The 15,517-nt window shown below is 35.6% G+C and overlaps 1 protein-coding gene across 3 annotated transcripts in view; it reads left to right on the top strand.

Annotated features, from left to right (window-relative positions):
• The window catches only part of EFR3A (EFR3 homolog A), an 84,124-nt gene that overhangs the window by 14,740 nt on the left and 53,867 nt on the right, over nt 1-15,517 (top strand). For 2 of the 3 annotated variants that reach the window (XM_086741282.1, XM_086741281.1), the window contains exons 1-3: nt 6,308-6,403; nt 8,280-8,407; nt 10,081-10,231. In XM_086741282.1, the coding sequence (XP_086597408.1) occupies nt 8,301-8,407; nt 10,081-10,231 (258 nt within the window). In that variant the 5' untranslated portion in view covers nt 6,308-6,403; nt 8,280-8,300. Of the gene's footprint in view, nt 1-6,307; nt 6,404-8,279; nt 8,408-10,080; nt 10,232-15,517 lie in introns of those variants that run through there. The other variant, XM_086741283.1, reaches the window with a different exon arrangement.

Consider the following 15,517-nt stretch of genomic DNA (forward strand, 5'->3'; position numbering starts at 1 on the left):
TGCTATTTCTTACTAGTAGCTTGACATGCATTGTCATTTCTCGTTTTCACAAAAGGCTTATATTCAAATTATTTTTGCATGCATTTCACTGTAGCATTCTGTGCATCTGTCCATGTTGATTCCAGCACAGAAGAACCCACCTTGACGACGTCATATCACACCAGAATTAGCTTTATAGTTAGCTTTACAGCTTTTCTGTAAGAATAGATTCTAGGAAGAAAGATTTTTTTTTTTTTTTTTTTTTTTTTTTTTTTTCCCCTCACTTGTTACAAATTAACTGAGCACCAAAATATTTTTAAAAATAAATGCAAAATTGCAAAACCTAGATAGTGGATGGAATTTTCCACATTGGCTGTTACTGAGATTTTTCTGTCATGGGGGTCAGAAGGTGACATCAAGATGAAGATCATGTTCTTAAGACAGAAGTTTCATGTGCATGTTGGGTATTTTCTTTGCTGCTTTTTGGTGGAGAGAGGCTAAAAACCAGTCAAGTAGCACTAGGGTGAGAGGTAGAGGAGACGAGAGGCTGATCTGGGGGATGGGACTTTGTGCTGCCTGGATGCTGAGGCCTCTGTTCTCTCTGGGAATGCGTTGCAGGGACATTGCAGTGGCTGATGAGCTTCCTTACAGCAGTTTTTCTTTTTATAGCAGGTTGAGGAATGTTTTTAATTAACTCCCTTATATGGCCAGAATAATTTTCTTGTTCCAAACTATTTGATCTCTTTTTTTTTATAGTGGAAGAGGAATGCCCTTGAAAATAGTTTCAGTTCTGAATTAAATGCATTGGCTGATATTAACAGTTCAAAACTAACCAGGTATAGTTAGTGTAGTGGTTGAAGTGTTATTTTATGCACTTTCCTTTGGATATTTGAAAGAAATTTATTTTTATTTATGTTTCTCATATCATATACAGAAAAAAAGTAAAATGAAAGTTTAATGTATAGAAGTGAAGTACTTAATTTTGACTTGGTTATATATAAGTACATTGAACAACCAAATGTAATTTTAATATTGCTCAATTTCTTTCTTGATAGTAGCAAAAGACATTTATCTGTAGATTCAAACTTTTATAGTAGTTATACTATTTGTTTTAATAGAATAGTACTGGTTTTTAATAAATCTTGGAAGATAGACAATAAAGATATGGATGACTACATCCAAGCGTGAGACATAATAAAAATAGTCAATGACTGAACATGAAATGCTGGTTCAGACTGTTAATGTTCTGCAAACAGTAGACAACAATATTGGCCAGCATCAACCATTTTTGGAAGAAATTCTAGCATTAGATAAATAATACAATCCATTTGTTTGCTGTTTTGCTGGATTGTAATATAATTGTAAATAATTTAGCAGTTTTAAACTCGATGGGCAGAACTCAGTGTTTTATGTTTAAAGCCAGCTTGAAGGTTTTGCTTTTTCTGTAATTTTGTATGAGTAAAATGTAGCAGTGAATATTCAGACTAACTCATTTGAAATAAAAGTTTCTTGTAGTGTATATTTATCAAATTCACAGCATAGGATTTCTTTAGTAAACTATGTGGTGACAGTTTCTGTGCAGTTCTGTTTTCCTTGAATTTATTTGCAGTAAACACTAGTTTATTAACCCTAGTCTCTTAAGTCTAGAATTGGTATGGAATTGTTATTTAGTGGAAATTATTAATTGTGATTTTATTAAATACAGTACCTTACAATTTCCAGGGTGTATGAAAACCCTGTATTTGTGTTACCCAAGTGGAAATAATGCAGGGAAAAAAACCCGATAAAATGATGGAAAGTAATGGGAAGCCAGAAGATAACTTCAACATTGTTTAACTCAAAATTAATTTTCTTCCTGATGTATCATAGTCTTTGTGAGTAAGGATATTAAGAATTTAAATTCTGTAATCCTTGTTTCTTAAATTCAGCAATATTATTAGAGATAGTGTTAATTTCATTAACCTATTAATTTTTAAAGTGCTTCTCTAACCTAGAGATAAACCCTTCTGTTTAAAAAGCCTTTTTGGTCAGCAGTTTGCCTTAAATAGTTTTGTGGGTTTTTTTTTTTTTTTCTGACCATTCTTTGGCAAGATAAAGTGAGTATGTTTTGCTAAAATATTTATCACTCCACAGTGGTATGTGGCTGCTGACTGAACATAGTTTTTTTTTTTTATGAAACTATACTGATTTTTTTGCTTCTGGTCACAGAAGTAATGAACTCTGTGTTCCAGGGAAATTGAAGTAATGAAACTGACTCTGTGCAGATCCATTTGATGAGCTGTGAATCAGTGACAATCTGTCTTTTATTCTTTTCTCTTGTCCTGTACCTGGCCTTGTTAACAGAATTTGATACTGAAGTTTTTCACGTGTGTGGTTGATGCCACAGAGTTAACCAGATAAGCTTACAGTAGCGCAGAGCCCTCGCATGAAGTAACTGCGTGTATGCTTATGTGAGAGAGCAAATTTCTGAGAGAGGACCCGGGACTGGAATCCTAGGCAGGATGAGGCAATATATTCAAGTTCCAACTGTTGAGCAAGAAAAAGCCTATGATTACAATTCTGCTTTTGAACCAAGACCATGTATGTGTTTGGGTAGGTGAAATTTTCTGATAATGTGGACTGTTTCTTCTTACTGCTGTTGTGTAGAATAAATGTGTGTAAAAAGAAGTACCTACAGCTGGGAAATATGTACAGCATTAAGGTATAAAATGCAGACTGCAGGGTTCCTTTAGCAGAAGAGAGCGTGCATGGTTAAACCTGGAAAATCCCACTATTGCAGAAGTAAATGCTAACTATTGCTTAAACTTTTTATGTGGACTATCATGTAACGGTGTGAACTTCTCTGTAGATACCACTTTAACCTTCATTTTTTTCGTACATAAAATGACATAGAGATGTCTTCAAAGGGGAGACTATTAAAATGCAAATTTTGCCTGACACTGAAAGGGAATTGTTGTAGGATTTTTTTTTTTTTGTGATAAAACTGCATAGAGTGGAGCAGGTTCTTTTTACCTGGCTTAGTGACTGCATTCTGCAGACCTACAAAACAGCTTACTTGCGTGAAATGGATCTGTTTATTTGAATCAACTTTTATCTGGGTTAAATTTGTGTTCAGGAAGTAGAGACTCTGTTTTCAATTGCTTAGCTTCTCTCCATCTTTTAAAACATTGGTCTTTTCTCTTCTATGTGGTGAAGTTTTTTAGATCTTGTTTTATTTTTAAGTTAATTTTATTTTTAATGTACATTGTTAAGATTTTATTTTTGTGTGGTTTTATATATTCATACTCCTTTTTTTTACAGCTATTTCTATCTTTTTCTTAATCTTTTCTAGTTATATCAAAACATTGAGCAATGATAAATAATTTTGCCAGTACGTCTCATGTACGTCTCATGACTGTTAATGGTTTTGGCTTTTGTTTTTTGAACTTTGGAGAGCCTGTAATTTTTTAAAAAATTATTTTCTGATAGTGTTCTGCTTAAGTTACTTTACTTAGAATATCTTTGGAGACTAAAAGCTTTGATAGATTAACTCTAGCTTTCAAATATTTGAATGTTCTATTTGATTTAGAAAATTCTTTTAATGATATTAAAATTCATATTAATTTTAGTTTTACATTTTGATGATAGGTGGGTGGTTTTTTAATGTAAACTGTGCTATAATTAAATATTTAGTAATGTAAATATACTACTGAAAATCTAGGATGGGGAGAAGAGAAAATTTTCAAATCTTATGTAATATATTTGTCATTAGGCATTTTTTAATGTCAAAATTCACTGTGTGCCATAAATTTGAAGAGCAGTATTTGAACACTATTGAGTTTCCATTAAGTGAAACCATCTGGTAAGACTGCCAGAATGAGTTGGTACCGTTATTTGATATTTCATCCTCCTCAAAGGAGTGTCTGTATCCAGGTTTTATGTTCAATTTATGTAATTACCACAGTTTTAAAACATCATTTGAAGACTTAAATTATGGGGTTTTGCAAGGATTTTCTCTCCTATCGCTTAAAGAGGGAGAAACTAACTCTAGAAGAATTTTTTTATTGCCTCCGTCTTGCATACAGTATTTTATGACATTTTCTGTTCTTATGATGTTTTAGATAGCTGTAGCAAAATAATTTACCATAGTTATTGTACAAATATTTTGTAATACTTAGGTGTAATAAAACATGCTTACTCTGGACCAGTGTTAGTGGTCCGTAAGGTAGAAAATAAAGTAGGAAAACGTAAGTACGGAGAGTTGTTGAGCCAGGTGCAGACCTGTATACTTAACTCAGGAAACAGAACAGTACTGGGTCTTAGTTTGGTGGATTTTGATGGTGTTACTTGAATTTCTGTATACTGAGTGATATACTAGACACTAATGAGGTACTCCTCTCTTATTATGATTTTTCTTACTTTTAAAATGTTACACAACATTGCTTTCAATAGAATATATTTGTACAACTATCTAAATTATTTCTGGTTTAAGTCAAGTAGGTTTTTAACCTCTTCTGATACCGATGTTTTCCAGTGGCGTAAGAAATAACTTTCATTTTAGCTGCTTAGGACCTGGAGCTTTTATGTAAATACAGATTTTTACATTGGTTAGACTTCTGTGAGTAGGAGTTGCCAACAGAAGGAGCCATATGAAGAACTTGACAGTAGTAACAATGTAGGATTTCATAGAAAAATTTTCAGTATTCCAGTTTTTCTTGCGTGTTTTTTGTTTTCATACATAGGTATTGAAGTTGTTTGTCTATGTTCAGTTTACCGGTGATAACATGGCTGTAATGGAGTTAAAAGACCACTGAGGAGAACTTAAGCTGTGCTTTTAAAATCATAGCTCTATCTTTGATAATTGTTTCTACTTAAATAAATTGCAAGAATTAAGTTGTCAGAACACAATTCAGCTTTTTTGTCCAAAAGACAACTAGTATCAGAAAACAAGGGGAACAGAAGGACAATATCTACTCACATAGGGTCCTGTGATAAAAACTAGTGCAGCAGGGGAAGTCTTTGTCGTGAGACTCCCAGATGTTCTGATAAATATGATTAAAAACAACTAAGGTTACTTAGATATCTTAAGTAAAGAAATACAAATCCTGATTTATTTGTCTAATACTTTTTCACGTCCTGAAAAAATTGCAGATATATTATAATCATCAAAGTTACTGCCAACATATCCTTTATTATTTTCCCATTTTTGATTTGCGGTAAAAGCTTTTGCAGATTTTACTGTTTTTAGCAAAGTCTTTTATCATTTTTTGGAGTACATAAATGAATACCTTTCATAAGGTGTTTGCAAGATATTTAGCTACTCTGAATGCTCTGGGTACTGACATTTGAAAGACCAGCCAGCCACTGATCTGCCTGTGTACTTTGGTATATCGTTATCCAGTACCTTATTTTCAATTTAGTGGTTCTTAGGCATCAGAACTGCATTAATGTTAATCTGAAGCTTGACCAGTTAGTCTGGTAATATGTCCACTGAAACATTTAAAACCTAATTTGTTGAAACACTTACATTCCTTGGGAGTAAATCTACAGTGATAAAACAATTAAACAGATATCTAGAAACACTTATTCAGGTTTGGTTTTTTTTCCTGTGCTGAGTTTTCACTTCAGGTAAACTGGAATTATTCCAAAGTTCCAGTAGTCCTGAATGATCAAAAAACCAAACCATACATTGTAGATTGCTGTCTTGTTAGCGCAGGCAGTATGACTCTTTTTAAATTAATAAAATTGCAAGCTACATGTACTGTTCTCATTATGTTTATATGAGTACAGTATTCGTAGTAGAGTAGAAAGATCAGAAAAATCCCTTTCTTCGTTTCAAGTGACTGTCTTCTGTCCGATTCCCAGTAAAATTGTGGGATAATGAAGGGAGAGCTTCTTTTGTGTATTATGCTTTGTATTGCTTTATATTGTTCCCTGTAGAACAAGATTTCGTAGTTGACCTCTTTGTAGAGGACTGAACGTAACGCATGTTTGGTTATGTTTTGAAATTATCTTTCAGAATGAAGATAAAACAGCAAACGAAGTAGCCTTGTTTTTAGTATTACTGAATTTTTTAGTGTCTTGGTTTTTTTTTTTGTGTGTGTGTTTTAAAGTACCGCTGGATGATACATGCATTCTAAGACTCAACATGCTTACATATTTTCTCATGTATTACATTATAACAGTAGTTTGCTTATTTGACTTCTCAGTCATTTTCAATTGCCTTAATACTGCTTTATTGCTGACAGTAACAAGCAGCTGAATTTACTGTATTGTTTTGCTCCTTGCTTGTCAGCTGCTCACTGAAATGAAAACACTGGAGTTCCTAAAACTAAATTCTGAATTCTGTTGGGTAAATCTCTCTGCAGGAGTGTGCTGTTGCTGTGCCGCTTTGCGACCTCGCTACAAGCGTCTGGTAGATAACATATTTCCTGAAGATCCAAAAGTGAGTGATGACTTTTAAATTTTAAGATATTAGCATTTGAAGATTTTTGGTTAGTAACTAATTAGCTATTTAGCGATTTTTAATTATTTTTTTCTTGTCTGTTTTCACATTGTGCAGTAAATTCTGCTTTAATGCTTCATAGCTTTAATAGAGGCTAGTATGCTAATTTAGCTGGAAAGGGACCTTTACAGATCATCCCGTATAATTCCCTTTTCAAAGCAGAGCTGTGCATATTGAAGAGTGAAATTAGTATGTTTGGTTCAGAGAAACAGAGATTTAATTAAACAGACTATTCTGCAACAGAGGTAGCACTTAACTTCATAACTACTTGGAACCACAAACGCTTGTTTTGTTATGTTTACAGGTGTGAACATTTTCTGCACTTCTACAAGATATTAATTTTCTAACTCTTGACGTATTGACTGTGTAAGATTTTATAGTTCTGATAGAGTGTTGTGATCCAAAGAGGTTTTTTTTGTTGTTATTGTTTTTAATTTCTCCAGTTATTCACTCACAGTTTTTTCGTTTCACTTGAACAGTCTTGGAGCTGTATTACAGCCCAGCTCTTACTCTCTGTGAAAATAAATAACTTCTGTGTTACCATTTAGTAATGCCTGTATCTATACATAATCACGTGGTGGTTCAGACTAATTGAGAGCTTATACTTATGCTGCTGTATTTTTTTAATGTGTTGCTAGATTTTGTTATCTTTTTTATTATAGTAGAAATAAGCAGAACTGTCAGCATTTGTATAGCGTTTGCCTTATATCTTATAAAGCATGTGGACTTTTCTTTAAAATGTGTTGTTGCTGAGAGTTACTGTATAAGCATATGTTATTGGCTTCAAAGAAAATATGTTCCCTGTTTACAATACATTGAAACCATGGAACAATATAGTTTTATAGATTTATTTGCTTAAATCTACTTGTTTGATACAGGTGTAGAGACACCCTGAGTGGCTACAGTAGTAGTCTTACAGCTTTACTCTCACTTAGTAGCTCTGAGTTGGCAGTCCTTGGTCTCTGCTTTTGTGAATATTCATTGCCTCAGTGTGGGAGAGGAGCCAGTCCATCGTGTTTCGCTGAGTTTCAGACCTTTCTCTAAAAAATGAGGAGATTTAATTGATAAAATGCATTAATTAATAGTGAGTGTGTTAAAAGCTTCACAGTAATTCATTTGAAGAAGATAAGATTTTTGTGAGCTTCTAGCAAAAAAACCAACCAAACAAAACCAAAAAATATCGCCCCCTCCTGCTCTCCCCCACACCCCTGAAAAAAAACCAAACCCAAAAGCCTTATCCTTCTTACAATTATAACCTCTCCTGAGGAGATCTGTGTCACAATTCATGTTGGAACTAATATGTTAATCTTTGATTTTGTTCTATCAGTTAACCTTCAGGTACCCTGTATGTCAGCCTTGTCCAAGATGAACACTGAAGAAATAAAATATTTAAACTACAGTCTTGTTTGTATATGATGGCAAAATTATGCATCAAATATGCTTTTTTGAGAGGGGAGGGAAATGAGGAAAGAAAAAAATTACGTTGTACCAGTAGGGAAAAAGTGTGTCTTGGAATTAATGACATATCTCATTTTAATAGCTTCTTTAGGAATGCCTGTTCCCTTCAGAAAAAAAAAATGGGGGAAGATAGTTGCTTCATTTCTTTAAAAAATATTTTACTTATTTTTTCATGTTGCTGATTTTAGCATCTAAGCTATTGACAATTTTCCTTAAAAGTTAGGCGTTTTTTCAGTAGCTTATTCCTATCTGTATAGCTTAGATCTGTAAATTCTGAGTAGACAAAAGGAAAAACACTTCAAAAGCTTGATGCTTTCTGTGAACTTTTTAATTTTATATTCTGTATGTCTGTTTTTAGGATGGTCTTGTTAAAGCTGATATGGAGAAGCTGACTTTCTATGCGGTTTCTGCACCAGAAAAGCTGGATCGAATTGGTGCTTACCTAGCAGAGAGACTGAGCAGAGATGTTGTCAGACATCGCTATGGGTAAGGAAATAAGTCACAGATGCTAAGATGTAGCTGCATTTCATCATGTTTGTTCTGATCAAGTTTACGAGGCAAGGCAGACCCAGTCTTTTTGTGGTGGGTTAACCTTGTCTGACTGCCGGATGCCCTCTCAGCTGCTCTCTCACCTCTCTCACTGCTCCTCATCAGCTCAACTGGGGAGAAAATAAGATGAAAAGCTCATGGGTTGAGATAAGGACAAGGACATCACTCAACAACTACCATCATGGGCAAAAAAAGACTCAGCTTAGTGTAGATTAATATAATTTATTGCCTATTAATAATGGAGTAGGATAGTGAGAAATAAAAGCAAAGCTTAAAAACACCTTCCCTCCAGGCCTGCTTCTTCTTTCCAGGCTCAGCTTCACTCCTGACTCCTCTACCTCCTCCCACCCTGAGCAGTGCACGGGGATGGGGAATGGGGGTTGCGATCAGCTCATAACACCTTGTCTCTGCTCCTCCTTCCTCCTCGTATTCTTCCCCTGCTCCAGTATTGGGTCCCTCCCACAGGAGACAGTCCTTCGAGAACTGCTCCAGCACGGGTTCTTTCCGCAGGGTGCAGTCCTTCAGGAATGGACTGCTCCAGTGTGGGTCCCCCACAGATCACACAGCTTGCCTGAAAAGCTACTCCTGTGTGGGCTCCTCTCCACGGGGCTGCAGCTCCTGCCAGGAGCCTGCTCCAGTGTAAGACCTTTCCATGGGCTGTAGCTTCCTTCAGGGCACATCCACCTGCATCGACGTGATCCTCTGTTGTCTGCAGTGTGGTTATCTGCTCCTCCGTGGTCCTTCATGGGTGCTAGCGGTGTCACTCAGCTTTGGGAAGTGGTGGATTCGTCTTGCAGACAGCTGGAGCTGACTCTGTCCAACATGGGGGCAACTCCTGGTGTGTTCTCACAGAAGCCACCACTGCTGTCCCTTGCTACCAAAACCTTACCATGTAAAACCAGTACACCCTTGAATGTCAGTTGGGGTACTGGTAAGTGGGGATATCTCTCTATTCAGCCCTTTTGGCTAAATTGTTTTCAAATGGGAACTTTAAAACTCTGTCATAGTCTTAAGTCCTGTTTGAGCTAGAAATTGTAAAGAATGTAGAGTCAGAAGAGGGAGAGGATTTTAAAGCATATGAAAATGGAGTAGGAAAATACTGAGTCTAGAAAGTGGCAGGAGTTGGAAAAGAAAGTCAACATCCATCACAGGCCATCATCATTTTTGGCTTTCATGATGTCAAAAGCTATGGCTTTATAGTATGGGTAAATGGCCATTCTTTTGGGTAATTAATTTTGTTCACTGCTTTTGTTTACTCTTTTCCATTTACTTAGCCTGTTGGCTGACTCTGCAGGAGCATGGATAAGTTGCTGGCTTTCTGTACAGGGATTTGGATAGACAGAGGATCTGTAGACTAGAAAGCTAGGATTTACAATTGAAAATAAAATGGACTAGGAAAGAAAATTGAACTATGTTTACCCTGTTACCACTCAAATCGCTCCCTCCTCCCTCAAAAGAAAAAAAAAAAAAAGAAAAGTAGGAAATAGCAATAACTTAACTTCCATTTTTAGGCAATAGGAGATATATGCCTTCCATTTTTTTTTCTTTTTTTTTTTTTTTCCTAATTTTAATGTAGCACATCTTTGTGAGACTCTTTAATTAATTTTCAGGTATGTTTTAATTGCCATGGAGGCATTGGACCAACTTCTAATGGCTTGCCATTCTCAAAGCATAAAACCTTTTGTGGAAAGTTTCCTTCATATGGTGGCCAAGCTTCTGGAATCCGGCGAACCAAAGCTGCAAGTTCTTGGAACTAATTCTGTGAGTAAACTCAGATGCTAAATCAAATCAGAATAAATCTTTGCTTGTTTGCTATGGGAAAGTAGTTGCAGAATTCACAAAGTATCTGCCAGTTAACATTGAATTGAGGAGATTCTGTGTGTGGCAGCATATACCATTTGGGCCTAAACACAGAGCAGATACCAGCTGGAGGCAGAACAATTGTTTCCTTTCAGTCTCTAAAATTATTTTGGTGGCTGGGCTCTTCCCCTGCAGAAATAACTACTGCTTCTGGAAGGAACAGGAAAGCTGTTCTGTGAATTCATATTTTGAACCTTTAAACAGATCTCCTGGAGCCATGTATAGGTAAGACAGTGGTATTTTGCTCTCCAGCAATGAGAGCGATGGGGTGAGAAGGAAGAAATAACATCCTCCTCTACAGCACTGACACTACACAGAAAGTTTCCTATTATCTGAAAAGTAGCCAGGAGGCAAAAGCTTTCAGAATTGCAAACCCACCATCTTATTAGCGTAAATATTTCAGGATTCAGATCCAGGCTTGAAGGGCATAACTAAAAGTGTCAAAATGAAGATTTGAGGATCTTGTTTTCTGAAGAGAGTGGTGGGTACAAAAGCAGTCTTCCTGTACCTAAAGGGGGCTTATAGGAAAGGCAGGGAGAAACTCTTCAGCAGGGCCTGTTGTGATAGGATGAGGGGCAATAATTTTAAAATAGAAGGAAGCAGATTCAGATTTTTTACACTGAGGGTGATGGAACAGGTTGCCCAGAGAGGTGGTGGATGCCCCATCCCTGGAAACGTTCAAGGCCAGGCTGGATGAGGCTCTGAGCAACCTGATCTGGTTGGAGATGTCCCTGCTCCTTGCGGGGGGGTTGGACTAGATGGCCTTTGAAGGTCCCTTCCAACCCTAACCATTCTATGATTCTGTGATTCCCTTCTAATCATTGTATTTCCCAGCTAGTACAATATGAATCTCGTAAATTCCAGGATTGCGATGTGGGCTGTTTTCGCTTTGAGTGATTGCTTTTACATGAGTAAAGAAGGAATGCCTGCATTTCATGTTCGTTGCCATTGTTAACAGTGAGGAGTTGAGCTTCCTTTGGGCATAATTCCCAGTTGATGGAATTAAATGGAATTGCAGTTCAGGGAGACAGGAGGCTGTAGCAGAGTGATGCTACTCTGGACTAGAATTTGTTATGGTGGAATGCAAATAATTCTTGCTTTGACGTAGTGGAGGAGTGTCCCCTTGTGCCCTAAACTAACAGAGCAGCTTTACTAAGGGTAATGAGATCTCTTTATTAATATAAAGATATTTAATTATTTATTTCTTTTAATATCTTTGAGCTAGACTACCCTGCTTCTTTTGATTTGTTTCTATAATAATGCCTGTGCGAGACCTCTTAGGGAAATAACTTTAGAACTTATTTCCTGGGCTGCCAAATGGCAAGCATGTACATCACTTACCAGTTGTTTAAAAGCCTTGATGGTAAACAGCCACTGCCAACCTCCACTTTGATCTACAAGACACAAGTCACTTCCAAATAAATGTTATTGAACAGAACTCTACCTTATGGTAATCTGTTTGATATCCCTGTCAGTTCCTAATGAAGTCTTTTGTAAGCAAAGCAGATTAATGAACTTCTTAAATTAGGAGATAATTAGTGTTTGTTGTAAAACTCAGTAACAAAAAATAATTACCTTTTCCTAAATAACATGTCAGATTCTGTGAGGAAAGGAAATCTGTATGGCTCTCTAACAGTATTCCAAAGGCTAATTTTAGCCTAATTTAGCAGCTAATTTCCCTGGGTGCCTTCTATGGTCAATGAAGAGAAAAGATAGTCTTTTTGTATTGGCATTTTGGCACTGACAGCTTGTCTGTTACCAAGGTCACTGACCTACTACTGTGTTCTTAAATAAATTTCGTTAGTCATGAAGAGAGTTTACCATCACATTTAGCCTTTTTTAGTTTTTCCTCTCCTCTTGAAAGAAATAAATAAACAAAACCCTCAAGATTAGAGATGGTATAGTGACTGAATAATGTTTCATGTGCTTTAGTTATTCTGATGTACTACTTTGGAGTGGAAACTGGTATTGTCTGGAAGAGAAGAATAACGTGTATATGAAGTAAATGTCTTTAAACTGGTGAAAAGTCTGGCAACTTTTGGAAGAGTTTCCATAATATTTTTAGGTAAACACAGTTTCAGGCCAATAGAATTTTATAGTCTGTTTACACTTAAAAAGATACGGAGTCTGATTGTGGCTATAAGTAGATCTTAATTATTTCCCATCCCAAAGCTGACCTGCAGAGCTTCACTGGGATACAAAAGCAGAGACGTCTTTCAAGTAAGATTCAACTGTCTTGAGTTGTAGGTTTTTTTCAGCCTCACAAACAGATTTTGCATCAGTTATGGGGACTCTTGTGATTGCTCAGAAGTCAGGGGTTCAAATGACAAAAATTATGTACTGAATGACTCTGGGTAGTTTGGAGTCTTAGAAAGATCTGGAAGCTCCCGCTGTCTTCAAAGTTTTTTTGTTTTTTTTTTTTGTTTTTTTTTCCCCTGACTTCCAAATATGTGGGTTTGGATGCAGAACTTACTCTACTTGCTGCTCCATATCTTACAAAAAACCCGAAAGTTTCATTCAGCTGTTTTGTCATCTTAAATGCTTTTTTTTGAAGTTAAATTTCATTTTTTTTAAGCTGATCTACTTCTAAAAAGCAAACCTGAAGATTAATGTTTTATAAACACAATTGTTTGTTTTTAATTTATGTACTTCTATGCCTGATCTTCAGGTTACATATAATCAATTCCTATAACTTTTTCTATGTTACATTTATAAATTATGTTAGCTTATTTTCTACAGCAGCAAAGATTTTTTTCAATAATATAATTGTAAATCTATTTATCTAGGGAGATACTTGAAAACAGGTGAAATGTGATAGTGGATATGTTGAATTGTTGTTTGCTCTGTTTTGTTTTGTTTTTTTTATGTAGACCAGATTTGAAATTGGCAGTGTCTGTGAAGTTCAAAATGGCTTTTACTATCATGGAAGATATTTTTATTAACCATGCGCTAGGATAGCATATGCTGGTGAGGAAACTGAAAAAATGTGGTGGGATAAAGTGAGATTTCTTTGGCTTAAGTATTACAGAATCTGAAGGCTGACTGCAATAAGCTTTTATTTAGAAACTTATGGCAATACTAAAATTTCTCTCTCTAACCGCTTTGCCGAAGTTCAGTAACCAAGTATCATGTGAAACATCTCTGTCTTTCATGTACAAATAAATAAATGTATTGCTTAGATCTCTAGTGGTTATATTACTAGGATAGAATGAATTATGTCTGTTTTTCCAGTCTAGGAGTTAACAGCTTTAAAATCTTTGAACTTGTCAAAATTTTTTGGGACAAGAGACAATTTTTAAAAATATTTTTATTTTTCTGTCATATTTTTTTTTTTTTTAGAGAGGATCCAGAAAATTTATTTATTGAGCAGCTGGTCAAAAACAATGGGTTGTGTAATTTACTAAAAAATTAGTCTTAAACTGTGTTGACAAAACTCAGTTGCACACAAAATTGGAATGCTGAAGGGGCAAATTCTTTGTATTTTGATAATAAAACGTTGTTTTTCCCTATAATAAATAGCAGATAGATGTAGAACCCAGTATTACCACATTATAAATTATTTACTGCAAATGCTGATAGGGTGCTTCATTTTAGGAGTGCAGTTTCTTCCTAGGAGCAGTGAAAGAGTGATACCAGCAGTGACAGAGCTGGGCTTCCTGTGCACGAGAAGATGACTGTTATTGCTGGTTGTCATCATTTGTTATTTAAAAAAGACAAGCAGTATCCTGAGTGGAAAAGTGAACAGTTAGTGCCTGATATAACAATGATATTTTTATATCTGTTAATGCTGGTTTATAAAAGCAGTTGTTTTTGGCAGAATTGAAGCGCATATATATATAAAAATAGTATAAAATGTCAAGAGTGTGAAATTGAGGAATATCAGAATTAATATTCCTGGTAGAGTATTCATCTGTTTGTCTGGCCTGTCTGCTGCATGCTATTCTCTATGTATGTGATGGAAACTTACCTTTATTACAAGATGCTTCTTTTATTCTGTGTACCAATACGGAATTATGTGCTAGTAGTGATTTAATGTACAATAAAGTATTTCATCTCTAGGATCCCTGCTGTATCTTTTTTAATAGGAGTTAAAGGTACAGAGAGACAGAGTGACAGAAAGCACTTTTTCTCATCCTGTAGGATATTAAATTATCTTATAAATTCTACATCTTTGTCTACTAGAATTTGAATGATACTGGATAAATAACTTCAGGGAGTCCTTTTTGGGTCATTCCCAGTTAAGTCTTGCTTCCTCCACCTCATACTCGAGCTCTCTGGTCTAGCTACACTAATGTGGCCCTGTAAGCCAACCTGCCATTGCTGGCTTTGGTACACAACTGCACCTGTGGCGTTCAGGCTAATTTTCATCCAAGTGACGTGAAGTAAAATTGAATGTGAAACTATCCATCCCATTCTAATAAAACTCAAGATTAAGTGTCAGGTGACCTTAACTATTAATAACTAAACTAAATCAGCAATTTTTGTTGCTGAGAACCTTATCTTGTGATAATCTTGTGTGTCCTATTTGCATTGTTTGGTGAAGTGCATAGATACATTCATACACTTGTCAGTAGTGCTGTACTGTGTAGTTTACAAGAGTCTTATGTTTATAGGATGTCATGTCTTCCTATGTGATAGTTTCCTGATAATGAAATACAGTAACTTTGTCTATAAAAGATGGTAGCTATCAGTATCAGCACCTCCTTTCTCCCATCTGAAACATGAGAAAATTCCAGGCTGTAGGAGGCAGACTGGGGAGCTCAAATATATATATATATATATATTTTATATATATATAAAAATACTGCTCAGATCCAGCCTACTGTTTTTACAGGGAGATACTTTAAGTAACATAACTCAGACTTAAATATGATGCACGCTGATTGTTTCTTCTTTAATTACGGCAAAAACCTGACCTTCTTTAAAGACATCCAGGGTCCATTAAAGTTATGATTTTTCTCCTACTGTACTAGCTACATAAGAGTGATGAGACAGCATAAAAATATATAAGAAATTATATCCTTGGGAATTTAATTTGAGAACTTGCGTGATTTCCTTACAGGACTCTCACGATCTGTCTGTCCCTGGTAATATGATCCAGCTTTCTTGACTCAGTCTGGAACAAAGATCTTCTGAGTAGATAATATGTTCCTTCTTTATTTCATGATAGATTTATATGGTTTTATA

This window comes from Chlamydotis macqueenii, chromosome 2 (assembly GCF_036417535.1).
Source record: "Chlamydotis macqueenii isolate bChlMac1 chromosome 2, bChlMac1.mat, whole genome shotgun sequence".
NCBI lineage: Eukaryota > Metazoa > Chordata > Aves > Otidiformes > Otididae > Chlamydotis > Chlamydotis macqueenii.